The 26,556-nt window shown below is 40.0% G+C and overlaps 1 protein-coding gene across 2 annotated transcripts; it reads left to right on the top strand.

Annotated features, from left to right (window-relative positions):
* Positions 1-534: 534 nt before the first annotated feature.
* LOC137622211 (small ribosomal subunit protein uS5) lies at positions 535-20,862 on the top strand. 2 transcript variants are annotated; one of them, XM_068352678.1, is made up of 5 exons: positions 535-600; positions 15,976-16,189; positions 16,884-16,991; positions 17,371-17,544; positions 20,508-20,862. In XM_068352678.1, the coding sequence occupies exons 2-5, from the start codon at positions 15,977-15,979 to the stop codon at positions 20,829-20,831; spliced, it is 819 nt and encodes a 272-aa protein (XP_068208779.1). In that variant the 5' UTR covers positions 535-600; position 15,976; the 3' UTR covers positions 20,832-20,862. The 2 variants fall into 2 exon arrangements, with proteins under 2 accessions (XP_068208779.1, XP_068208780.1); XM_068352679.1 differs by lacking the exon at positions 535-600 and adding an exon at positions 603-687.
* Positions 20,863-26,556: the final 5,694 nt, after the last annotated feature.

The raw sequence follows: 26,556 nt of genomic DNA, 5'->3' as shown, positions 1-26,556 counted from the left end.
AATTCTATAACACGTGTTAACTACTGTGTCTGTTAAAAATAAAAAGGTTAAATACGTCACTGAAATTCCCACCGAAAAATGAAAATGAAAAATACGTTTTTGTGATATTTAATTCGTGTAAAAGCAATAAAATATTTTTTTTTAGATATCTATATTTAAAGTTTTTACTTAAAAGATATAAATATTATGGTATTTCTATTGTCTTTTTTTACGATATCACAATTGTTTTTAGCTTATTTTCCATTAGAACCATACGATATTAAACCATATAATACATACTATTATAAATTAATTTAATAAATATATCAAAATTATTATAATCATCTTAAAAAGAAGGAAATTTATTAAAAAAAATATATATATTTTTTGACTTTTTAGCTTATTTTCCATTAGAACCCTACGATATGAAGTCACATAATACATGCTAATATAAAGAAATTTAATATATATATATATAAATTATTATAATCATCTTAAAATGAAGGAAAATTATTAAAAATATATATATTTTGACTTTTTAAAAGACTCTCTAAGTTCGCCTACTGATGAAATTCACGTCCTACGGTCCTTAGCTCGTTCAATTCTAAAGCAGTCCTTCACGTAAGTGCTTCGTCTAATATTATCTCGTTGAATTTCCGTGTCATCTTAGATCATCCTTATCTAATTATTGCACAGTAATTAGTTTAGGTATTGAACAAAGTACTGGTGGTGTTAATTAGTTAATTAATTAGTAATTTAACGGTGATATTCACCTTTGAAAAAATAACTTGTGAAATGTGTTTTTAGCATCGGTATCGAACGGGTCTCGCTGTTGTTTGTGTTGAAAGAATATTATATTTATTGTTATTTTATAATATTGTTTGATTTTTATGTTAATTACAAATGTATTTTGTTAATTAGATCATAATTAACGTTTATAAAAATGTAGTAATAGGGATTTTTAACCAATTTTCCCGTCTTTGATGCCATTCCTGTCCGGCATGAACGATACAGTCGCTTATTAAGCCGACGGGAAATAAATATATAGTTCTACGAGTCTTATAATGTGTATAATTTGCGTTAGGTAATATAATGTATTATACAACTGCATTAACTGTATTGTACCTTGAAGCCCTATTGTAGTATCTGCAGGTTAACGATACCATTGAAACGTTTGCGTAGAAATTACGATAGCCGTAAAGAATCGATACAAATTTACCTATTCTAATGTATCTCATTTGCCTAAAGAATTAAGGTATAATACAGCTGTAGTAGGTAGTAACTGTATTTTCACCTCTAAATTCTATCGTAATATTTGCAGAATACGATTATCGTTTGTGTACAAAACACTTAAAACACCGTGAACATTTTGCGTAAAATCTACTATAACTAAACATTTTGCGTAAATACTACGATAACCGTAAAAATGTGTAAAATCTACGATAATCGGAAATATATTGGGTAAAAACTACGATAACAAAAATTTTGCGTGAAAACTACGATTACCGTGAAAATTTTGCAATTGACAGGGAAATGCAGACTTAATTTTTTCATTTATTAATAAGTTGTTTAAGATAACTTATTACTTTTACGTTTAAGGGCTATTCTATGGGTGTTATTTATTTCTTGAAACCTTTAATGTCTAGTGGTAGCTTATATAGACTTGGGAACCCACATGTATGAGTTGTTTTTGAGTAATTGAGAATCGAAATTAATGTGTAATTTTGTAAATTGTTAATTTAGATGGTTATTAAATATACAAATGCTATTGTATACTGAAATCAAACTGAAAATGTTGATTGTTTAAAATATAATTCAACTTAAAAAGAAAAATATAATTGCTACACCAGGTAAATAGTTATAACCTAAATTTCCTTTTACATTGCAATTAATTCTTTTCATATATACATCAAAATAGCTTTAATTTTCATCAATTTCTTGATACATTTAATTTTCCCCAGCATGCATTAATACCTAAATGGTTGAGGGGCCAGGATATTATATTGACATGTCTTTATAGCACCAACATTAATATTAGTATCGATGGAGCCTTTGTATATCAGCGGCTAGTTCCTCATTTATTTATTAAAAATGGACATCGACTATCCTAAACTTCCCCCCTAACCTAACCTACAAGCGGTGTCCTTGCCTGCTTACCTAGCGGGGGGCTAACACCCCCTTGCGAACCCCCCTTACACGGACGTATCCTAAGTTAGACTCCTAATACATACATGTGGGCGCTATTGTACATACACCCCGTATCGATAAAGGTACATCAAAAAGTGTCACCAGGCCAGGTACGAATTTGGCCAATGTCCTGTCATGGGCCTTATGGTATCACAATTAGAGCATAATATTATTGAAATTGTGATATAATTATATTTATGGACAGGGAAATAATGTATAGAGAAAGAAAGGTTTTTTTTTACCATTTATCAATTTCCAATTGTTTTCCTTACCTAAAACTAGGTTTCCACTGGGGAGTCCTCTATTACTGACTGATATAGATGGAGATATACATCTGCGGTGAAATTAAAAGTGTCAATTTTGAAGGAAATTTTTATTTGTATAAGATAAAGCGGTTTATTAGTAGGAAATTTTTCCTTGTCTAACTAATCTAAATAAGTCACCTCCATGGCCCGAGAATTAATCTAGTTCCCTATTCCAATGACTATTTTTCTATTTTCTTAACCATTATATTATGGTAACCAATTACAATTGCTGGAGCCTTTGTATTTTAGCGGCCAGGTCCTCCCGCGTACTTTAGAAATGGACAACAGCTAATGTAAACTGCCACCCCCCCCCTAAACCAAACCTGTAAGCCGTGTCTTTACCTACTTGCCTAAAGGAGGGTCTAACAGCCCAGCGACCGCCTTACTCTGCCGTATTATTAGTCTGCCATCATCATACATACAGGTGGCCGCTATCATGCATCCACCCCCAATTGCCTTTGGAGTAACTTTTGATGCAAAGCATTTTTGGGGTGTATGTATGATAGCAGCCACCTGTATGTATTAAGTCTAACTTAAAATACTGCAGTGTAAGGGGGTCGCAGGGTGGCGTGACCCCTCCGTTAGGTAAGTAGGTAAGGAAACGCCTTGTAGGTTACGTTAGTGGGGAAAAGTTTAGCTCAATGTCCATTTTTAATCGCCGCGTGAGGAACTGGCCGCTGATTTACAAAGGCTCCGCATTTTTTATTTATACCAAGCTCGTTCCTGCAGAGCTTTTTTCGTTCATAGGTCAAGTCACCGACCTTAGTTATTGCTGTTTATGGGTAGATGGTTTAATGGCCTTGGCAATTGTTGTGTACAACATAACTTGTAATCCCCACAGATTTAAACCAGTACACTGTATTGCAAGTCATCAATGATAACTGTTTGGTGACAAGATCATAACCTTTGAGGGAGTTTACCCCACTTTTTTTAACCTTGTATGTAGATGGTTTTACCATAGCATACTAAAATACTAGTTAAAGGAAGGGAAGAAATGAAGGCTGTTACGTGTGCGTATAGGAATACTGTATTTTGAACTGTTCAGTTCAGTTGCGGGCCGAAGGGATTCGCTTTTCCGTTGGCACTGTTAGAAAGGAAACTTTTCTAGGTGTAATGATCAGTACGTAATATGTCAGAAAAGCCGTGCATTAGAAGGGAAGGCATTTGAGAGACCGGCTTGGATATGGGCGTCCTTTGTAGAATGACGGACTGGGCTGTGCGTATAAAATGGGTATTTTCCATCCTATGTTTTTTAGGTGATTTGTATCAGTGTTGTAATGCAAATCCCTCTTCTTGGACTATCAACAGATTTGTACTATTTTAGCAGTAACCCCTTGTTAGGTTTGCTCTGCAATGCCTCGCTTTTCTTGCAATTTAATCTCATTGGCCCTCTGTTGATGTAGGTTGAACGTGGTGAATGACATCACACATTAGCTATTGCCGAAGTAACATTTTCCTAGTATTTTTATGAAAGAAGAGTTCCTGTTGAAAACATGCCATAGGTTCCCTCTGAAATTATGCAGTAAGCCCTGAGAAGTTACCAAGATGTTTTCATACGAAAACCACATTTTGTTCCGACACAGAGACTTACCTTGAAACACTTTATAGGAGATTACTGGTAACTCCTCTCTGACGACCAGATTTTTACGTAGTTTCCCCCTACTTCCATGTTCTATACTGTCCTGAATAACGGGAAATAACATGACCTGGGGGCATTGCCCAGGAAGGTCGCCCGTCTTTGAGAAGCTCTCCCCAGTATGTTTTCTGGTCGCGTTGTGTTAACACACACACCGCTCCTTATTCTCTGTGCGACCCCCTTTTGTGCGCGTTACTATGTAGTTACTACATGGTCTCGATTCCTTCACGAGTGATTAGTGCCTTATCTGTGTTCTTTTAGGATCGTTCCTTTGTGCTTTTATTGGCGTTTTAGTGCTTTGCCTTGCTTTATGCTTGGGTTTAGCGATCTCTGTGTGTGCTTTGGAGTACGGTCGCCGTTGTCCTGGGCCTAGAGCCGGGTATTCGTGTTGGGCTTTCTTGTCAAAGCCAGTTCGCCGTCAGAATGCGGCACGATGAAGACGGACTCGAAGAGGTCTCCTAGGGAAACTGGCATGTCTTCCCCTGCGACGTCGGCAGGAGAGGGGGCAGGTTGAGTGCATTCTTCTCCCCTACCCAGAGTAGGGGACGAGGTAAGTCCTTGAAGTGTAAGAAGTTGGTGCCTCCTTCCCAAGGGTGAGATGTTGTGGGGGGAACCTTCTTCGTTCAGGGCAGATCAGGCGCCTACAGGTGAGTGTGTGGGGGTCCGAGGGACACGTCTCTCTCGTAGGGACGGCGTCTCGGCGGAGGACCCCATGTGGCCTAATAATGTTCCTTTTTTCTTATCACCAGATTCATGGGTAGAGGCCTCAGGCGCTTCAGCTGCGGAGGGATCCGCTGGCGTGGGATGTACCAAGGACGCCGTTGAGGTCCCCACTGGACATGGAAGAGGTCCTATGCTAGTCCTTCACCCTGGATCCGCATCGGGGCTCGATCCTTCGGGCCCTTCAAGCGAGGAACGTCGGAGACGACACAGGAGGAAGAGAGATCAGTCTGTGTGGAGGAACTCCCCTTGCGGTCTCCCACAGGATCTCGGGACGGGAAGTCCCCGTTCCCCTCCATACAAGCCAAGAGCCCCGCCAGAGAGTCAGCTGATGGGCGGAGGACCCCGTCTTGTAGGCCTAAGTCCCTTCCTAGAGCCAACCCATCCGCTCAGTGGAGGGAGCCGTCTTCTAGGATGGGCAGCCTAGACGGGTCTCCCCATCGGGATGATAGACAGGGACGGGCACCCCCGTCGATCTGTTTCACGGAGGAGCCGTCCCGGTTCTCGAGGAGAATGGGGATCAGTCTGTGTGGAGGAACTCCCCTTGCGGTCTCCCACAAGATCTCGGGACGGGAAGTCCCCGTTCCCCTCCATACAAGCCAAGAACCCCGCCAGAGAGTCAGCCGGTGGGCGGAGGACCTCGTCTTGTAGGCCTAGTCCCTTCCTAGAGCCACTCCATCCGCTCAGTGGAGGGAGCCGTCGCCTAGGATGGACAGCCTAGACGGGTCTCCCCATCGAGATGATAGACAGGGACTGGCACCCCCGTCGATCTGTTTCACGGAGGAGCCCGTCCCGTCGTCCAGGTCCTCCAGGAGAATGGGGATCAGTCTGTGTGGAGGAACTCCCCTTGCGGTCTCCCACAGGATCTCGGGACGGGAAGTCCCAGCGTACAGGAGAGTCCTTGCCTTAATTAGGGGTTATAACAACCTTATAGAACCCGCCACTCAAGAGGAAGAACCCTGGACTTCAGGCCTGAACAAGTTCATAGAGGTCCCCGCCCAGAAAAAGTCCTCTCTCTCTCTTCCCGAGGCCAATAACGTGGGGATTGGAAAGACTCACATTGATAAGGTCATATCCTGCAATAGCGACTCCTGCAGGGGTCACAGCTCAGCAAAGCTCCTACAGGGTTTGAAGTCGCAGACGAAATACTACTCTTTAGAAAATAGGCCGACCGGTGCGTACAAGACCGAGGAAACCATAGACATCCTGTGCCAGGGCATCTCCGACGGGAGGGCATCGGCAGCATATACCTTCTTCTCCCCTTCCGAGTCGGCAATGATGGAGGAGATGTCCAAGGACTTAGTTAATATGGCCTCCTGGCTGGATTGGTGGGCCACCACCCTAGTAGGCACCCAGATTCCTACAGACACCATGGAACCTGCAAAACGGGAGGCTCTGAATGAGTTGCTGGGGTCAGGTAGCCGCGCCCTTAAATTCCTGACCTTTCAGTCTTTGGCTCTCTCCGCAAACTGGATTCTCCGGAGAAGAGACGCCCTAGTCAAGAACCTTCCCATTAAGATTCCTGACAGAGAAGCTAAAGCCTTGAAGACCTGCTCCGTCTGGGGGGAGCAGCTTATTCCGACGAAGAAGGCGGAAGAGGTCGTGGAGAAGTTGGCCAAAAAGAGGGAGCTACCTACCCTGAAGCCACAGGCGGCACGCCGCCCCATCTTCAGGAGGCCAGTGACAGAAGCACCCATGGCCGCGCGTACCACACCAACTCAAGGAAGGAGGGAACCCTCGTCAGGACAGTGGTCTTCCTCTGTGGTTCCCCCCCGAAGAGGTTCATCTTCTAACCCCCCAACGTATAGGTCTTCTTTCTACTCCTCCAGGAGGGGGAGAACAGGCCGTTCTTCCCGTAGGAGATAAGATGGGAGGCCCCCCTCCCCTGCCCAAGCCTCAGGTAGGGGGATGCCTCAGACTCACTTGGCAAGCATGGAAGCTCCACGGAGCAGATCCGTGGACAGTTACAGTACTAAAGGAGGGCTACAGGATCCCCTTCATGGAAGAGACACCCCCCCTAGTTCCAGCAACGCAGGCAGACTGGTTGGTGCCCAAGGACCTGGCGAAGAGGGCAGCGTTGGACGAAGAAGTCAAGACGTTGCTGCAGAAGGGAGCTTTAGAAACAGTGACATTCCCGGGTCCGGGGTTCTACAGCCGCCTGTTCCTAGTGGAAAAAGAGACAGGAGGGTGGAGACCTGTAATAGACCTGTCAGCCCTCAACAGGTTTCTCAGGAAAGTGACCTTCAAAATGGACACTCCAAGAACGGTCATGGCTTCCTTGAGAGAGGGCGACTTTTTGATTTCTATAGACCTCAAGGACGACTACTTCCGAGTGCCCATTCATCCGTCGAGCAGGAAGTTTCTCCGGGTCAAGTGGGGTACCCAGGTGTTACAATTCAAGGCCCTATGCTTCGGTCTTTCAACAGCCTCCCAGGTATTCACGAGGGTCTTTACGACGGTCCCCATATGGGCCCACGAACGGGGCATTCGACTGATCAGGTACCTGGACGACTGGTTACTCCTTTCATCCTCAAAGGAAGACTTGGAACAACAGGGCGAAGATCTTCAATTGTGCAAGACCCTGGGCATCGTGGTCAACTTGGAGAAATCACAGCTAACCCCATCCAACAGGAGGACGTACCTTGGAATGGTCCTGGATTCGTTACAGGTCAAGGAATTCCCAACCACGGAAAGGCTGGACAACCTGGATCGAGTGCTCCGGCCCTTCCTTCTGGGACGCCCCAGGAGAGCGAAGGGTTGGCAAAGGTTGGTAGGGCACCTGGTGTCCCTAGAGAAGCTGGTACCTCACGGGAGACAGAACTTAAGGGTTCAATGGAACCTGAAAGAACATTGGAACCAGAAAAGTTCCCCGGACATTGTGGTCCCTCTCCTTCAGGAGTCCAGGAAGGCCTTGGAATGGTGGCAGGATCGGTCGAACACCCTAAGGGGGATGCTACTGTCCTCCCAACCTCCGGAGGTTCTTCTCTTCACGGAAGCATCGAAGGACGGGTGGGGAGCCCATCTCCGGGAAAAGACAGCAAAGGGGGCGTGGTCAGAGGGGGAGAAATCCCTACACATAAATATCCTGGAAATGAGAAGCGGTCCAAGAAGCCTGCAACCACTTCGAGGAGGACATGAGAGGGCGTTCGGTGGCCCTAATGTCAGACAATGCAACGGTGGTGGTTTACGTGAAGAAGGAGGGGGGACAGATCAAAAGAGTTGTGCGAACTAGCCCTTCAAATCCTAAAATGGGCGGAACAGAAGGACGTCATCCTGACGGCAAGGTTCATCCCAGGGAAGAACAACGTCCTAGCAGACGGCCTCAGCAGAGTGGGGCAAGTGGTAGCAGCAGAATGGTCCCTACACCCACAAGTGGCAAGCTACATTATACAGATGTAGGGATCTCCGGTGATGGATCTGTTTGCAACAAGGTTGAACGAGCAACTCCCCGTATTTTGTTCTCCCGTCCCAGATCCGAAGGCGGCAATGGAAGACGTCTTTCAGCACAAGTGGGACGGACTGGACGTGTACGTCTTCCCCCCTTCTCCCTGATAAGGCAGGTCCTCAACAGAGTAAGGGCAGCAACCAACCTAAGGATGACTTTGGTAGCGCCTTGGTGGCCGGAGAGAGAATGGTTCGCGGACCTAAGGAACCTCACCGTCCTACCTCCTTGGCCTCTACCCGGCAGGTCAAACCTATTAAAACAACCTCACTTTCAGCGGTTTCACAGAAACCCGCAAGCCCTTCGTCTTCACGCCTGGAGATTATCCAGCGGCTCCTGAAGAAGCAAGGGTACTCCGGTAAGACAGCCAGGAGGATGTCGCTATACCGGAGGAAATCATCCACAGCCGTCTACCAGTCTAAGTGGGCGGTATTCGTGAAGTGGTGCAGGGACAAGAAGTTAGAGCCCTTGGAAGCGTCAGTGCCCGTGATAGCCGACGTCATGGTTTATCTCAGGGACAAATTAGACATGTCAGTTCCAGCGATCAAGGGAGTTCGGGCGGCCCTGGGTCAAGTCTTTCTTCTCAAGGGCATAGATCTCGGCTCCTCCAGGCATATCTCCATGCTTATCAGAGCGTTCGAACAATCATGCCCCCCTTCCGCCCCTAGAATCCCGAGTTGGGACTTAGCGCGAGTCCTAGATATGTTACGGAAACCACCATTCGAGCCCTTAAAGGACATCGATGACAAGAATCTCACGCTCAAGGCGGTCTTCTTGCTAGCATTAGCCTCGGCTAAGAGGGTGGGCGAGCTACACGGACTGTCATTCGAGGTGGAACATACTAGGGGATGGAAGGAAGTAACCTTTAAGTTTGTCAAATCCTTCGTCGCCAAGACTCAGAACCCCTCGGTGTGGGATCCGAGGTTTGAGAGTTTTTCGATTCCGGCAATCCCGAATAAAGGAAACCCGAAGGACCTAAAATTATGCCCGGTCAGGACTATTAGGAAATATTTTAAGAGAACGGCAAACCTCCGCCCGTCTATCAAGAATCGCTTCGTCTCATGGGGAAAATAAAGAAAAACATATCCAAAAATACGGTTTCGTTCTGGCTCAGGAAAGTGATCACGCAAGCCTACTTAAAACAAGGTCTTCCTACACCGGGGAAACCCAGAGCTCACGTTGTTCGGGGCATTAGCACCTCTCTAACGTTCGAAAAGAACATGTCAGTAGCGCAGGTTCTTCGAGCGGGAACTTGGTCCAACCAGTCGACCTTCACCGCACATTATCTCAAGGACTGTACGAGAAAGTCTCTAGATGGGTTTTCTATCGGGCCGGTCATCTCAGCCCTGCATTCGGTTTGACAGCTCAAGCCCCAGGCTCAATCGCGAAACATAAAGTATCTAGACACAAGGAGCCGAGTTCTATTTTCCCCCCTTTTCTAACTTTCTCGTACCGTCAGTCGTCATCAAGAAATATCGCTCATTACACAAGACGAAAATTCGCCATATCAAGCACAACGAAGATATTGCAGAAGGGTAAGTGTTATATCACACTTAATGAGTCTTTTACGTAGTTTTCCCTACTGTCCATCGGGGTCAGGGCTAAAGGGCACTCCCCCCTCCTAAGGTGTAAGTCTCCTATAAAGTGTTTCAAGGTAAGTCTCTGTGTCGGAACAAATCACAAATTTTAAGTAATTTGTATTTTTCCTAACAATACTTACCGAAGAAACACTTTAGGTTTAGGGCCCCCCCAACCGTCCCCGCAGTGCCCCGCTGACCTCGTGGTTTTGTTCATTATTGAAGCTGGAAGACAATTATAAGCTCTCCTTAATGAATATGATGTTCCAAACACTTATTTTGAACAAATTTCCAGATTTAAGACGAAAAATAATTCAGGAACAATCAGTTCATCCATATGGAACAAGAAATTCAAACTTAACTCTCCCTTTCATACGTATTAATAGATGCGAGCAATCGTATCTATACCAAGGTATTAAACTTTGGAATACTCTGCCCGCTTATCTAAAGGCACTGCTTAGCGTTCGGTCTTTTAAGAAATCATATACAAATCTCCTGTTATCTGGGTATTAAGCTTTATTAATAAATATTTATACTTGCCTACCTAACCACAAAGCAAGTATGTTTCATTGTTTAGAATATTTTTTTATTTGTAAAACTAGTTCTTTTACTGAGTTTTTTGCTTAATATCTACAATTTTTTCAATGTATATACCATTAGCTTTCATATACCATCTTTCCTTATCATATAAATATGCATTTCCATTTGTTTTTAGGCTAAGATTCTCATTTATATGTATCTATTTGTATACATATGATTATGTATATGTATGCGTACATTTTGTATATCTATATCCATATTTACTTTATTTTTTATTTTTACTTAATTGATGATATTATTTTGTTGTATTATTGCCCGAAGAGCTCTGCTCCACATGGGCTTGGACTGAGTCTTTTTTTCTTTTTGTAAATCTTTGAATGTAAATATTTTTTGTCCAATAAACATTATTATTATTACATAAAACATACTGGGGAGAGCTTCTCAAAGACGGGCGACCTTCCTGGGCAATGCCCCCAGGTCATGTTATTTCCCGTTATTCAGGACAGTATAGAACATGGAAGTAGGGGGAAACTACGTAAAAATCTGGTCGTCAGAGAGGAGTTACCAGTAATCTCCTATAAAGTGTTTCTTCGGTAAGTATTGTTAGGAAAAATACAAATTACTTAAAATTTGTGATATTTATTATTTTCAAGGTACTGTATCAAACTAATCACTCCTAGAAGTCAGGACCAGGTCAAGTTAGGTCCCCACGAGCATTTCAGATTACCCACAACCGCCAATTAGTGTGGTGGTCCACCGCTACTGATTAAAATGTCTGTAAATTCTCAGAACTAAAGGGAGTTCACTCGTTCGAACGGTTCATCGAACCCGCTTGTTAAACAATTCAAAGAGGTGGAGTCTGTCACTAGTGCATAAGGCTTGTGGACAAGGAAGCTCCGCTCACAAAGTCAGGCGAGAATAGACGTTTTTCGAACCGTTCGACAAACGTGGTTGACAAAATCATATTTCAATATTGTATTTTGGCGTCTTAACTGTAAGACAAGGCGTTTGTAGAATGACAAACAAGCATAGACGTCTTGCTCTCAATCCTATTGCAATTGTGCAGATTAAAAGCTATTATTATTATTATTATTACTTGCTAAGCTACAACCCTAGTTGGAAAAGCAGGATGCTATAAGCCCAGGGGCTCCAACAGGGAAAATAGCTCAGTGAGGAAAGGAAACAAGGAAAAATAATATATTTCAAGAAGAGCAACAATATTAAAATAAATATCACTTTATAAACTATAAAAACTTTAACAAAAAAAGTGGAAGAGAAATAAGATAGAACAGTGTGCCCGAGTGTACAATCAAGCAAGAGAACTCTAACCCAAGACAGTGGAAGACCATGGTACAGAGGCTAAGGCACTACCCAAGATTAGAGAACAATGGTTTGATTTTGGAGTGTCCTTCTCCTAGAAGAGCTGCTTACCAAAGCTAAAGAGTCTCTTCTACCCTTACAAAGAGGAAAGTGGCCACTGAACAATTACAGTGCAGTAAGAAGAATTGTTTGGTAATCTCAGTGTTGTCAGGTGTATGAGGACAGAGGAGAATATGTAACGAATAGTCCAGACTATTCGGTGTGTGAATATGTAGGCAAAGGGAAAATGAACCGTAACCAGAGAGAAGGATCCAATGTAGTACTGTCTGGCCAGTCAAAAGACCCCATAACACACTAGTGGTAGTATCTCAACGGGTGGCTGGTGCCCTGGCCAGCCTACTAAATGCCAGTCTTGCACCTTTCGGAAAACTTCAGAAGTTTAGGAATAACGCCAATTTTGACTTGTAGTTTAGATTAGTTGAGCTTATTCTATAATAACTTTAAGGCAGGTTCACACGTTCGAACATTATGTCAAACACTTCTCTGTCTTATTACGTTTTACCGTGTTAACCTGCCTTATAGTTATAGCGTGAGTTTGACTAACCTAAATTATAGGTCAAAATTGGAGACCTTCCTAAGCAAGGCGTCTATACTGGTCTGTCATTCTACAAACGTCTTGTCTTATAATTAGTATGTCAAAATCCAATCTTGAAATATAGATTTACCCTTGTTCATCTGGGCTCCACAAGGGATGGAAGACGCAGGCCTGCATGGCTGAGGACTGAAGTGCTAAGGAGATGATAAATGGTGAAGTATTGAATTAAAAGCACAAGAAAAGCGACGACTGGAGAAATCTAACGGAGGACCTTTGTGTCAAATAGTGAATATTTTAAGCAAAATAGGTGTACCCTACTACAAACTACCCATTAAACTACTAAATTTTCTCCTTACCTAACAACTTTCTGATGATCTTAGACGAGTTCTTGAAGTACAAGGTGTATCCAATAGATCTTTAGGTTGTTGCAAATCCTGAATTACAGGAAATGGGAATGACTCTTAATGTAGTTCTTCCACGCAACTCCTCTCGGGAAAAGCTAGCCAACCTGAAAAATAGAGTACCAAAGGTTAGGTATTGATTTGCTTATTGAAAACAGGATAAAGAATCCAGTATGGTACAGTATATTTTATATCGGGTAAAATGTAATATTGTAGATCATCTTAAGGTTCGGTTCGTGATCCTCATAACTGCACGATCAACCATGTTACATCGTAATCTGCTTGCTGCATAATCTTTTAGTAATTATTTTATCAACCTCGTATCGGTCCTTTCAATCGTTGTTTAAGCACGGGTGTCATCTCGTTGGCCTTGAAGGTTGAGAAGACCATGAAGATCTTGTCTTTAACTATATGTAGTCTTGAGTTCTTTATTATTTTCAAGGGTAAAATTTTAAGTCACTGTAACCTGATTTGTGCCCTAACATTTATTTAAACTTTTTTTCCTTCTGTGACTTCTTTCTGGTCGTACATGGGAAAAAATTACCACAGTTTACCTGTCGCACTAACTTCTACGTAGTCTTATTCCTTTTCTTAAGCTCTTGACTAATCTTTTCATTGAATATGTAAGAAATAATACAATGAAAAGATCAAACAGTAGTAGAAATGTTCTAACATGAAACGGAATCGGCTTTTATGTATAAAGCCAAGGCCAACTGCCTAAGACTAAATGATAGGAAAAGAGATGAATTTGAGAAAGGGTAGAGTGTAAGCTATGTGGGGTAGAGACTGAAGACCTCTTAGCCCATTTCATTCTCGTCTGTCCAAACCTCGGCGACGAGAGAAGGAAAATAGGATTACAGTAGTCATACTAAGAGGAACAGAAGTTATAGGAAATGTTCAGGATGGACCTGCCATCCTCATTATGAGCCTCGTAAGAGGAGTCGTTCTGTATCATCCACAATATTATTATTAGATAAGCTCTAAACCTAGTTGGAAAAGCAAGATGCTATAAGCTCAAAGGGTTCCAGTAGGGATAAATAGCCCAGTGAGAAAAGAAAATAAGGAAATAAACAAAAATTTACATACATGTCATATAAACTAGACTTATGTCAGCCTTTTCTGCAAGTTTTACCGATTCAACTACCCGATTAGGAAGATCATTCCACAACTTGGCCGCAGCAGTTATAAAACCTCTAGAATACTGTGTAGTATTGAGCCTCGTTATGTTAGGACTGACTATTAGAATTAACTACCTGCCTAGTATTAGGAAAAGGATGGGGCATTAATTAACCCTTTTACCCCCACCATAAGGTTAAATTTTGAGCCGATTTTTCTATATATTTTTTAAAAATTGCTCTGACAGCCTTAATTTTTGTCATGTAGAGGTCAGGTTGGTCTCATTCTTTTGGAATATGCCTGAAGTTTCTCATAAACTTATTAAAAACATGTAAATAACAGTGTTTTGCAAGAACGTACCGGTACGTCCTTTGGGGGGCGAAAAGGGTCAAGTAAATGCCAAACAGCCGTGCCTCTGCAAAGTAACCCGCCTGAAAAACACCCACATCAAGGTTTCATAATAGTTTGTTCTTTAATTGTAAATTGCCTTGAGAAAGTCAATAAATTTCTCTGCATTTCTTCCCCGTAGTTTCGATAAATTTTATAAAAATGTTTGGGGTCTATGTATAATAGCAGCCACCTGTTTGTATGATGACGGTTGACTAAGAATGCAGCGTTGCAGGTGCGGTCGCAGGGGTGGTCTACCCCCCCCCCCACACTTAGTTAAGTAGCTAAGGACACTGCTTGTAGGTTAGGTTAAGGGGAGGGAGTTCGAGTTAGTTGATGTCCATTTTTATAGAAGAACTGGCTGCTGATATACAAAGGCTCCAAAAGATTTTTTTAATTTCTACGCAATCTCGATACTGTTACTGAACTCGAGCAAGTACACTGCGGTAAATACAATCTGCAACTACTTTAAATACCCTATATTACATTGTTAAGCTTCCAGGTGATCATAGTAAAGTACAGTACTTCGTTACTTTACAAGAACAAAGACCTGCACACGGTCTGGTATAGTGATGTAATGTGTTTGTTATTTTTGGATTATTTAAGGAATAACTGCAAAGTCTTCACTGACACAAACTGAATCGACGTAAGAGTGGTAGTACGGTACTTTGGTGTGTTGAATCATTTTTTTTATCGTCCCCTGCCAACTCACATGTTCAATCTAGAGTAGAGTACCTTAAACTAGGCCTTTCTAGTGTAACTGACCGGCATAATATTGATAGGGACTGGATTTGTAATGGCTATAGTTCTTAAACTAAACCTTTTTTGTGGTGGCCGGTGTTGTTTAATGTCCCTGACCGGTGAATGCCAGACTGCGGTTTGAGTCCTGCTGAAACACAATTTTTTGGGTTCACTGTAACCTCACCATCCTTGTGAGCTAAGGAAGGCGGTTAGGGAGAGCCTATAGGGTTATTTGCTGAGGAATCGGCAGCCATTACCTGGTCCTCCTTGGTCCTAGCTTGGGTGGAGAGGGGCTTAGGCGCTGATCATATTTGTAATGTATATGGTCAGTCTCTAGGGCTTTGTCTTGCTCAATAGGGCAGTGTCGCTCTCCCTTGCTCCTCTCATTCATGAGTGCCCTTTAAACTTTTAACTGTCAAGATTAAGATCGGTAGTATTGTTAGATATATATATTGTTTACCTTTTTTTTTTCTCTGCCTTTGTATTGTAACAACTTGGTAAAAATAAATGAACAGTATTTTGATTTCCAGAATTTTCTATTTTCTGTTTAGAATTTTTTTTTTACTTTGTAAAAGTATACGAAGAATATTTTGATTTCCGAAAATTTCTATACTTTGTCTAGAATTTTGTTAACGAAAAATATACGAACATTATTTTGATTTCCGAAATTTTCTGTATTTTCTGTCAAGATTTTTTCAACTTTGTATAAATAAATCAACAATATTTTGATTTCCAAAATTTTCTATATTTTCTGCCAAGATTTTTTTTTAACTTATTAAAAATATACGAACAATATTTTGATTTCCGAAATTTCCTGTATTTTCTGTCAAGATTTTTTTCAACTTTGTAAAAATATACAAACAATATTTTGATTTCCAAAATTTTCTATATTTTCTGTTATTTTTTTTTAACTGAAAATATACGAACAATATTTTTATTTCCGAAATTTTCTATATTTTCTGTAAAGATTTTTTTTTCAACTTTGTAAAAATATACGAACAATATTTTGATTTCCGAAATTTATTTCAGAATGGCAGACTCTGGATCTGGCCGTGGAGGCTTCCGGGGAGGTTTTGGTACCCGAGGACGTGGGCGCGGAAGGGGCCGTGGCCGTGGCCGAGGACGTGGGCGCGGAAAGGAGAACGAGAAGGAGTGGGTGCCAATCACCAAACTTGGCAGGCTGGTAAAAGATGCAAAGATCAGGAGCCTGGAGGAGATCTACCTGTTCTCTCTCCCCATCAAGGTAACGGGACGAGCGGTGTTTAATTACTTCATTTTAGATTGTGTAGTAAAGATGTATAGTCAGTTCTTTTTAGCGAGGCAGATTTGCACCCACTCGTAGGGGTGCCCTTTTAGCTCGGGAAAAGTGTCCTGATCGATGATTTGGTTGAACAGATAATTCTAACCAATTGAATAGCAGGAAACTTTTCCGAGCAAAAAGGGCACCGCTGCGAGTCTGCAAATGCGCCTCATTGAAAAAAAGTACTAATAAGTATTTTGGGTATTCTTTCAATAAATAACTTTATAAAGATCTAGCAGTAAAAAAAATATTTTGGGTATCCTTTCACTGAATAAACTTGATAACTTTATAAAGTTCTAGCTAATCCATTTGATTGATAAAAGTATTTACTACACTTCGTACTTTAAGCTTTGCATTTTCTTCTGCCCCCCCCCCCCTCTCGTCTTATCTTTAATATAGCTACATGAATTGGTTAAAGAGTCTCATGCTTTCTTGAAGAGGGTTACTGAACTCGAGGGTGAATAAATGACGCCCAATAGTGTGATCAGACTTGAATTTAGTGTTTGTATATTTGTGTCCAGTTTTCTGACATTTAGGGCTAAGACGGCGAAATCGCAACACGTCATGCACTAAAATGTCTTGTTCCCCCTTATATGTGATAAAGAATTTTGATGGTAAAATTTTCTTCCCTTTGCAGGAGTTTGAGATCATTGACTTCTTCCTCGGCTCACAGCTCAAGGATGAGGTGCTGAAGATCATGCCTGTTCAGAAACAGACACGTGCTGGTCAGCGTACTCGTTTCAAGGTATGGTAATAGTTCAATAAACTTCTTACACATTATGGAAATTTAGGCACTAACGTTGAAAATCTGTTAGTTCATCCTTGAATAAATGATATAAATATTCTAGGAATTATTGAAATTCTGTTACTACATCCTTATATAATTGATAAAAATAGTCCAGGAATTATTATTGAAATTCTGTTACTGCATCCTTATGTAATTGATAAAAATATTCCAGGAATTATTATTGAAATTTTGTCACTCCATCCTTATATAATTAACAAAAATATTCCAGGCGTTATTCGAATTTTCTTAATACATCCTTATAAAAAGGATAAAAATATTTCAGGAATTATTCAAATTTTGTGACTCCATCCTTATATAATTGATAAAATTATTCCAGGCATTCGTGGCCATCGGTGATTTCAACGGCCACATAGGATTGGGTGTAAAGTGCAGCAAGGAAGTGGCAACCGCTATCCGAGGGGCCATCATTCTGGCCAAGTTGTCCATTGTCCCTGTAAGAAGAGGTTATTGGGGTAACAAGATCGGTAAACCCCATACCGTACCATGCAAGGTAAGGGTCCTCTATGATGTAAGGAATAACTAGAAGCATGTACAGCATGTCGAAAGGTTCGCCGAACCTTTACCGTGTTAGACTAATCGTACCGCTTATTTTTCTATTATCGTTGGTGTTCCTGTTAAACTCGAGTGCTGCCCTCTATAGGGAAGTTCTATGATAAATGCAGGTAGAGTAAGTGGGTAGATCTCCGTGTTGGTGGCATTGCAAATGCCAACAACTCTGTTATCTACAAACAAGATTGTTTTAAAAGATGATAGTAAAGAGAAATGCATATATCAATCAGGATTATACAAGTTCAACTAAATGTCAAAGTTTTAAGTTATTTTTGAATAATGGGAAGACACCAACAGGAGGAAATATAATGTTCATTGATTTGCAGTTACCATTAACAATTGATGTTTGCCATTGATATTCCTTTTATATTAACAAAATTGTAATTTACACATATACCTTGCATGAAACACATGGACAGTGTTGTGTAGATTTGTCCAAAGCAATGTTACAAAATTGTTTTTCACCGACATTCTCCTGCTTGGTGTTGCACCATAAAATGGTTTCAATTAAATCTCACCCAAGAGAAGGTCTTTTGGGCAGTTTTGAGTGAATTTAGTGTAATGTCTGAAGTGTTTGTAAGAGACAGACCCTGTGTGAGTGATGTCGAACCATGAAATGGTTTCGACTAAATCTTACCCAATCTTCTTTTGGGCAGTTTTGAGTGATATTAGTGTAAGGCTTGAAGTGTGTTGTAATTTAGAATACTGTGAAAGTATTTTTGTTCGGGGTGTACCAATTTTCGTGTGGGTGGGCGAATCCACGAATTTAAAAATCCAACTTTATACACTTGTCAGAATATAGTATTGAACTTGGACACATTCGATTTGTGTTGGTGACCTACATGTTCTAAACCATTGTGGATTACTAATTTATTCTGATTTGTTATTGTGAATGTTTTATTTTGGTGTGCACTATGATCATTATTGCATTGCAAATGAACTTTTATCATAAAAGTTCCAAAACGGAAATCCACGAATTTAAGAATTCACAAACCAACATTTTTTTTTTTTATAAAACGAAAATTGGTACCCACGATTAAAAATACATTCACAGTAACTTGCTAGAGGATTTATAAATCTTACCCACGATAAGATCTTTGGGAAGTTTTGAGTGTTTCCTGTGATGTAAGGAATAATTCGAAGCATGTACAGCATGTCGAAAGGTTCGTTGAACCTTCCGTGTTAGACTATAGTCTATTTCTTTTAGCGAGGCAGATTTGCACTGACTGGCAGCGGTGCCCTTTTAGCTCGGAAAAGTTTCCTGATCGCTGATTGGTTGGACGAGATAATTCTAACCAATCAGCTATCAGGAAACTTTTCCGAGCTAAAAGCGCACCGCTGCCAGTCGGTGCAAATGTGCCTTGCTAAAAGAAATGGACTGTAATTGTACCGATTATTTTTCTATTATCGTTGGTGTTCCTGTTAAACTCGAGTGCTACCCTCCTTATAGGGAAGTTCTATGATAAATGCAGGTAGAGTAAGTGGGTAGATCTCCGTGTTGGTGGCATTGCAAATGCCAACAACTCTGTTATCTACAAACAAGATTGTTTTAAAAGATGATAGTAAAGGGAAATTATGTCAGTCATTATACAAGTTCAACTAAATGTCAAAGTTTTAAGTTATTTTTTGAATAATGGGAAGACACCAACAGGAGGAAAATTTCGTAATGTTCATTGATTTGCAGTTACCATTAACAACTGATGTGTGTTAATATCACGATTCTCTTTTAAAGTTTTAATTAACACATCGTCACCCTCATAAACTAACTGCCTAAGTCATTTTCTCCACTTGGGAAATTTAAAAAAAAAAAAAACTACTCATTTCCTAATTCTTTATATCATTGTGTTGAACTTCAATTAACAAATTCTAATTCACAAATTCTTCTGTTAAGAATTTGTGAATTGAAACTCAAGACAATGATATAAACAATTAGGAAATGAGAAGGTTTTTTTTTTTTGACTTCCCAACAAGTGGAGAAAATGACTCAGACAGTTAGTTTATGAGGGTGACGATATATACCTTGCATGAAACACACTGACAGTGTGTGGAGTTTTTGTCCAAAGCAATGTTACAATATTTTTGTACCAGCATATTCCTGCTGGTGTCTCACCATAAAATGGTTTTGACTAAATCTTACCCAAGAGAAAATCCTTTGGGCAGTTTTAAGTAATATTAGTGTAAGATGTGAAGTGTGTTGTGATTTAGAATAACTTGCTAGAAGGTTTATAAATCAATTGTTATGCTAGATTTTTAAAACTCAATTGTTGAATCTAAGCATTAAAGTATTTTTTACTCGCTGGTCACAAATGCATGTTAGAATTCTGTCTAATTGTTATTAAGTTTCAGACTGCCTGTATTTGGAAAGGTTTGTTTTAGATTCATTCCAAACGCTGCCGAGGTATTTGTAGTACTTTTAAAGTAAAACACTATACTTTATACTAATAGATTTATTCTAGACTGGAAGAGGTATTTTACAGTCTTTTTTCCTTTTTTTAGTATGTCATTTGCTTTTGAATTTATTTAAATGTAGAAAATCTCAGGTTATGGAATGAAAATTATTGAATTTCAAGTTGGCTAATATATTCAATATGAATTTTTCAAATTTTTAGACTTGAAAGTGCCCAGCTCTTTGAGATAAATTGATAGTATTTGTTGATAATAGAGTAATGCTTTTCACAATCTAACCTTTTTATGTAGAAAATCTCAGTTTACGAAGTATAGATAATTGAATTTCAGGCTTGGTAATATATACAGTATGAGGTTTTTGAATTTTTACACTTGAATGCCAAACTGTTTGGATAAATCATTAGTATTTGTTGATAATTGAGTATTACTTTTCACAATTTAACCTTGTTATTGTAATGTAGGTTCCTGACTTTGATAAAAATTTTCAAATTCTTTCAGGTGACTGGTAAGTGTGGCTCCGTATTGGTGAGACTCATCCCAGCTCCCCGTGGTACTGGTATCGTCGCCGCCTCTGTCCCCAAGAAGTTGCTGCAAATGGCAGGTATCGAAGATTGTTACACCAGTGCCAGAGGCCAGACGGCAACCCTGGGTAACTTCGCCAAGGCGACGTACGCCGCCATTGCCAAGACCTACGCTTATCTGACACCCGATTTGTGGAAGGAAACTGTCTTCACCAAGTCTCCATACCAAGAATTTACTGACTATCTGGCTAAGTACCACAAGATTAGCTCAGAGCAGAGACAAGAGACCAAGTTGTATTAATCCTGAAGCAAATAAATGTGGTTCATGTGAAGTATTTTCTTTTTATTTTCCATGCTGGTGTCATTTATTTTTAATCTATAATATAAGAATTTAGCATTGTAGGGAAAAGTTTACAATTTGAACTACCTTAAATAATAATTTTTTGGACTTGGATGGGAGAATGTTCATGTACAAATGCAAATCTTCATACTTGAGGTAAGATTTGATGAAAGCTGGAAATAGCAAATGGAGAGTTGTTTTGACAGCTACTATCTAATAAGTAAGCACATGTGTTCCATGTCTGACAGCACAGTCTCTCCTGTAATGAATCTATTGTAGCTTCATAGATGTGTCCTCAACTCTCTCTCTACAGGCCTGAAGTATTTCATGGTGTGAATGGATCAAACTTTGCTTTAAATCTTGGACACTTGTTCCTGGTAGTGGTTCTTTTTAAATTATTTTGTCGACATGGATAGGTGATTGTTCATGTACAAATACAAATCTTCGTACTTTACTAGGGGTAGGATTCTGATGGAAAGAGCAATGGACAGTTGTTTTGACAGCCACTAGCTTGTAAGTAACCTGATGTGGTCCATGTCTAACAGCGCACAGCCTCCCCCCGAACTTAATTTGGCCGGTTAGCTTCGTGCGTTCTCAATTTGACCGGCCGGAAGTATATCACAGTATGAGTGGATCAAACTTTAGTTTAAATCTTAGACACTTGTTCCTGTTAATGGTGCTCTTGGGCTTTATTCCATGAGGAGGGAATGGACCTCTGCATCTTAATGATAATTCTCCCCCTACAAGAATGAAAAGATAACTGGTTGAACAAGTGTTCTTTCTTGGAGGATGACATACTTGGGAAATCTGAACTATCGAGTGAAATATGCCTCAAAGTGCGCAGGGTTGGAACTGTGGATTTGTCAATGAACTGATCAATTGTCAGTAAAGAAAGGGCTTTGTGCACCTTCAAATGATGATATATCTTATGAACAGACAGGCTTGTTGTAAAAAATTTTTCATTGTTCCAATACGAAATACTTCCATGAACTATATTCATAGGAGAGAGTTATTATTATTACTAGACAAGCTACAACCCTAGTTGGAGAAGCAAGATGCTATAAGCCCAAGGGCTCCAACAGGGAAAAATAGCCCAGTGAGGAAAGGAAATAAATAAATGAGAAGAAATTACAATATTCTAAAAACTGTAACAGCGTCAAAACAGTTATGTCCCATATTAACTATGTCAAAAACAGATGTCATATATAAACAATAAAAAGACACTTGTTAGCCTGGTCAACATAAAAAAAACATTTGCTCCAACTTTGAACTTTTGAAGTTCTACTGATTCAACTACCCGATTAGGAAGATCATTCCACAACTTGGTAACAGCTGGAATAAAACTTCTAGAATACTATGTAGTATTGAGCCTCATGATGGAGAAGGCCCGACTATTAGAATTAACTGCCTGCCTAGTATTACGAACAGCATAGAATTGTCCAGGGAAATCTGAATGTAAAGGATGGTCAGAGTTATGAAAAAAATGCAACATGCATAATGAAAAGCTTAGAGTAAATTTGGGTTTTCTTTTTGTTTTCAAAGTGGGTTTAGGATTAATGGGGGCTGTCGATGCCTGGTGGTTTATCCAAGAGGTTTGTTTCTCTGGTATTCCAGTGTCTTTATCATCTTATTCATTTACAAAACTATCATTACTGTTCTCCCTCCAGTATAAGAGATCATCCCAGCTTTGTTTAGTTTTATACATCACACATACGTACTGTATACCAAGGCACTTCCCCAATTTTGGTGGGTAGCCGACATCAAACAAATGAAACAGAAAAGGGGACCTCTCCTCTCTACGTTCCTTCCAGCCTGTACATACTGTGTTTATATCATGGTTTTGTTTTCATCTGTGATGACGAATTGCTTTTAAGTCATATTTTGTTTGAATTCCTAGAGGAGAGAGATATACCGATTATCCTTCATCTCATAAGTCCTGCTATGAATGGAGATTAGATTCAGGTCAAAAACATATTCCTGGCCTAACACCTTGTGTTAAATCTATTGCAGTTTTTCTAACCTTTTTGTGTTGTGAAATTTTGTATGTCTTGGGTTTAAAAGTGTTTTCTGGTTAGTATATAATAAAATAACTACTTAATTATTTGCAATATAAATGATTAATTTATTCGTGATTTTCACAAAATAAGTATTGTTGCAATTTTAAACCTGGGTAAAGTCGACACGACAGTAATGCTGCTTCCTCACATCTTTAACAGTTCTTAAGGCAATGAACGGTAATGATTTTGCCCAATCATTACTCTTGAATACCTAACTGATCTACTGCCCTCGGGTTGTAGGTCGGGCTCGACAATGATTTGGCTGCACTTTTTGGTTTTAAATCAAACTATTTTACAACTCTGTCATAGTTATATGTTGTTGGAAACAACATAAAGTGTGTTGAATTAATTGCAGTAAGTCCAAGGTACTCTGGCTGTGCAAGTCAAAAAATAAACCAATCTTCTATCGCTGAGTAGTTGTTTCATTTGTTGCAATCTTGACAAGATAAACCTCCTTTGGTGATGGTATGCCACTGATCTTTTCTATCTACTGTAATTGTAATAAAGGAATTTCTAATAGTCAGAAATTTGGTTTTGTTCTTCAAAAGGTCTTGCAGAAGGGCATTAACAGCTGCTATTGTCACTATAGCTCTTGGGCAATAAGGAAAGGATTCAAAACCTTTGCAATCAAGGTGAGCACCACAAGTCCTGCATCATGTTGCCTGCAGGTTTTCTAGCAAAGCTGACGATAACCAATTCATCATCTGCACCTGTTGTCAGAAAGAGCCTCTGTTATGTTAGATTTCGCCGGTCGTCTCTTATCTTGAGCTTTCAATTCAATACTCCATTCATCATCATCTATTTAGTGCTTCATATTCCTCAGCCATGTAGGCCTGGGTCTTCCAACTCTTTTAGTGCTCAAAGTTTCATTTTTAATGCCGAGAATATCGGACAGCTAAGCCAGTTTTATGACCCATTGGGTGTCATGCAAGAAAATTTGCATTTTGTCACGAAGCTCAAATAGGCGGGAAAGAATTTTCCCTTTGGCAACCAGCAAATGTCTATGGTAGAAGTTTAGCGCGTTTGGTTGTCAGCTGTAAATAGGCGGGTGTTCGGTGCTTTACCTTTGATAAAATTGACAATTTTCATTGCTCCCAGAACGGTTTAAGGTGGGTATGAATGTTAAATAAATTGATGATGAATGCAACAGCGCGTTTCCTTTACAATTGGTACAATACTGTACATCGTACTCTGCTTTCACAGTCATTCGGTCTTTGAGGGTGCCAACACGTCGCTACCAGTCCAGTTTATTTTGGACATTATAATTATTATTAGTATTAATTGCTAAGCTACAACCCTAGTTGGAAAAGCAGAATGCTGTAAGCCCAGGGGCTCCAACAGGGAAAATAGCCCAGTGAGGAAAGGACACAAGGAAAAAATAAATATTTTAGAATGACTGTTTCTTGAAGAAATCTTTTAGAATGATTCCATTTATAGTGCTATTAATTTTTGTCACGCAGACCCACATTAACTCTTTATTTCGTATTGTCACGACCTTATTGATCTTGCTTTTTTTATTCCTTCTTGGGGTAAATTTCTCAAGAGTCCGATAGTCCTGTCCGTCTTCATTTCATACTTATTGATTTATCAATTATTTGAGAAATAAGGTTTCTTATAAACTAAAAGAGATCTTCTGACTCATGATTGTCAAGCCCAAACTGATCAGTGCCATCTGTTGCCAACTCGTTCTACTACCCCAAAAATACTCAGAAATTCTGGCGACTTTCTGGTCTTTCCTTTACTGTCTTTGGATCTAGAAAACAATCTTGTTGCACATACACACGATGCTACTATCTTTGCATCAAATCCATCTAAATATAGATCTTTAGTTGCTGAATCCCTCAAGAGAAATCTACGGAAAACTGGTTCATGGCACAAATTATCTTGCAGAAAGTTGAAATCTAACCAAACTGTTATGATTGGAAGTAGTTTGAGGACAGTGGCTCCTCGACATCCAGATCTCTGCAGTGATAATGTTTCTTTAACTATATCCAATTCCTTTGAGATTTTGTAATTTAATTGTAAATATACTTTAGAGAAACAAATTTGGTCTATTCTTCAAGTGCACAGATCTTGAAAGAGTTAGAAGGTTTTAGTGATCAATCTAATTTGTAGATATTTTAATTTTTACATTCTACCTTGTTTCAAGTATTGTTGTCTTATCTGCTCTTTAACTGCTGATTCTCATCATAATTTTTTGGACAAAAACTTGCTATCAAAGTTCTTATTCCTGATTTTGATATTAATCTCTGGCACAGTCATTGAAGTCAATTTTCATGCATACTGTATTGCATAGGATTTTTCATATTTCTGACTCTGTTATATTCAGGTCTTCCTAGATTGTATCAAGCCATCTTGTACGCCATAGTGGGTGTGCAATTAATTCTAACAGTATTGCCTTCCTCATCATAAGGTTCAGTACTACACAGTAATCAGGAAGTTCCATTTCATACATACATACATACATATACCCAGGCACTTCCCCCAATTTTGGGGGGTAGCCGACACCAACAATGAAACAAAACAAAAAAGGGGATCTCTACTCTCTACGTTCCTTCAGCCTAACCAGGGACTCAACCGAGTTCAGCTGGTACTGCTAGGGTGCCACAGCCCAACCTCCCACATTTCCACCACAGATGAAGCTTCATAATGCTGAATCCCCTACTGCTGCTACCTCCATGGTCATCTAATATATTATTATTATTATTATCATTGCTTGCTAAGCTACAACCCTAGTTGAAAAATCAGGATGCTATAAACCCAAGGGCTCCAACAGGGAAAATAAACCAGTGAGGGAAGGAAATAAAACATTTTAAAAATAGTAACAACATTTAAATAAATCTTTCATATATAAACTATAAAGTCTTTAAGAAACAAGAGGAAGAGAAATAAGATAGAATAGTTACAACTAGGATGTGGAATGATCATCCTAATGTGGTAGTTGAATTGCTGGAACTTCAGAAGTTCAAACCTGTAGCCAAGTTTGTTTTCATATTTTATAAATGACAGATCTATTTTCATATTGTTACCGATCTTAAGATCTACGTATCTACCATGGCACTTCACCCTCAATTTAGTAGGTAGCTGATATCCTAGAAGGCGATCTTTTCATCATCATTGCTCTTTGCCCAATGAGGGACTTGCCAAAATTTACACAAATAAAACAACGCTATTTCGAAGCTAAGCTCCAACAATGAGAAATTGTCCTATTAATTGTCCGTTGCTACCTATGATACCTTTTAACTTGCATAGAAGTGTAATAATGGAGAGAGAGAGAAGGAAAAATGTATGGATTATAATCATGAAAGGATCCTCTCTCCCCTCCCTCCGTACAGTAGTAGCTCTTATCCCTAAACCTATGTGAGCTAGTGATAAATGGAGGATGCCGAGATATAGTTGGTGATGCTGGGGTGCTACAGCCCACCCTCCCCGTCATCTACCACAAATGAAGCTTCAAATGCTAACTCCCCTACTCCCGCTACCTCAGCAATATCAAACTGCGTCGCAATCGTTTTCTATTCATTTCTATTCTAGCACGCTCTTTTGCCTCTCTCAATCCTCCTGTTACCTAGGGCTTTCTTCACACCATCTATCCACCCAAACCTTGGCCTTCCTCTTGAACTTCTATT

Source organism: Palaemon carinicauda, chromosome 29 (assembly GCF_036898095.1).
Source record: "Palaemon carinicauda isolate YSFRI2023 chromosome 29, ASM3689809v2, whole genome shotgun sequence".
Classification (NCBI taxonomy): domain Eukaryota; kingdom Metazoa; phylum Arthropoda; class Malacostraca; order Decapoda; family Palaemonidae; genus Palaemon; species Palaemon carinicauda.
The sequence above is the reverse complement of the archived record's forward strand: the minus strand, read 5'-3'. Positions and strand labels throughout refer to the sequence as shown.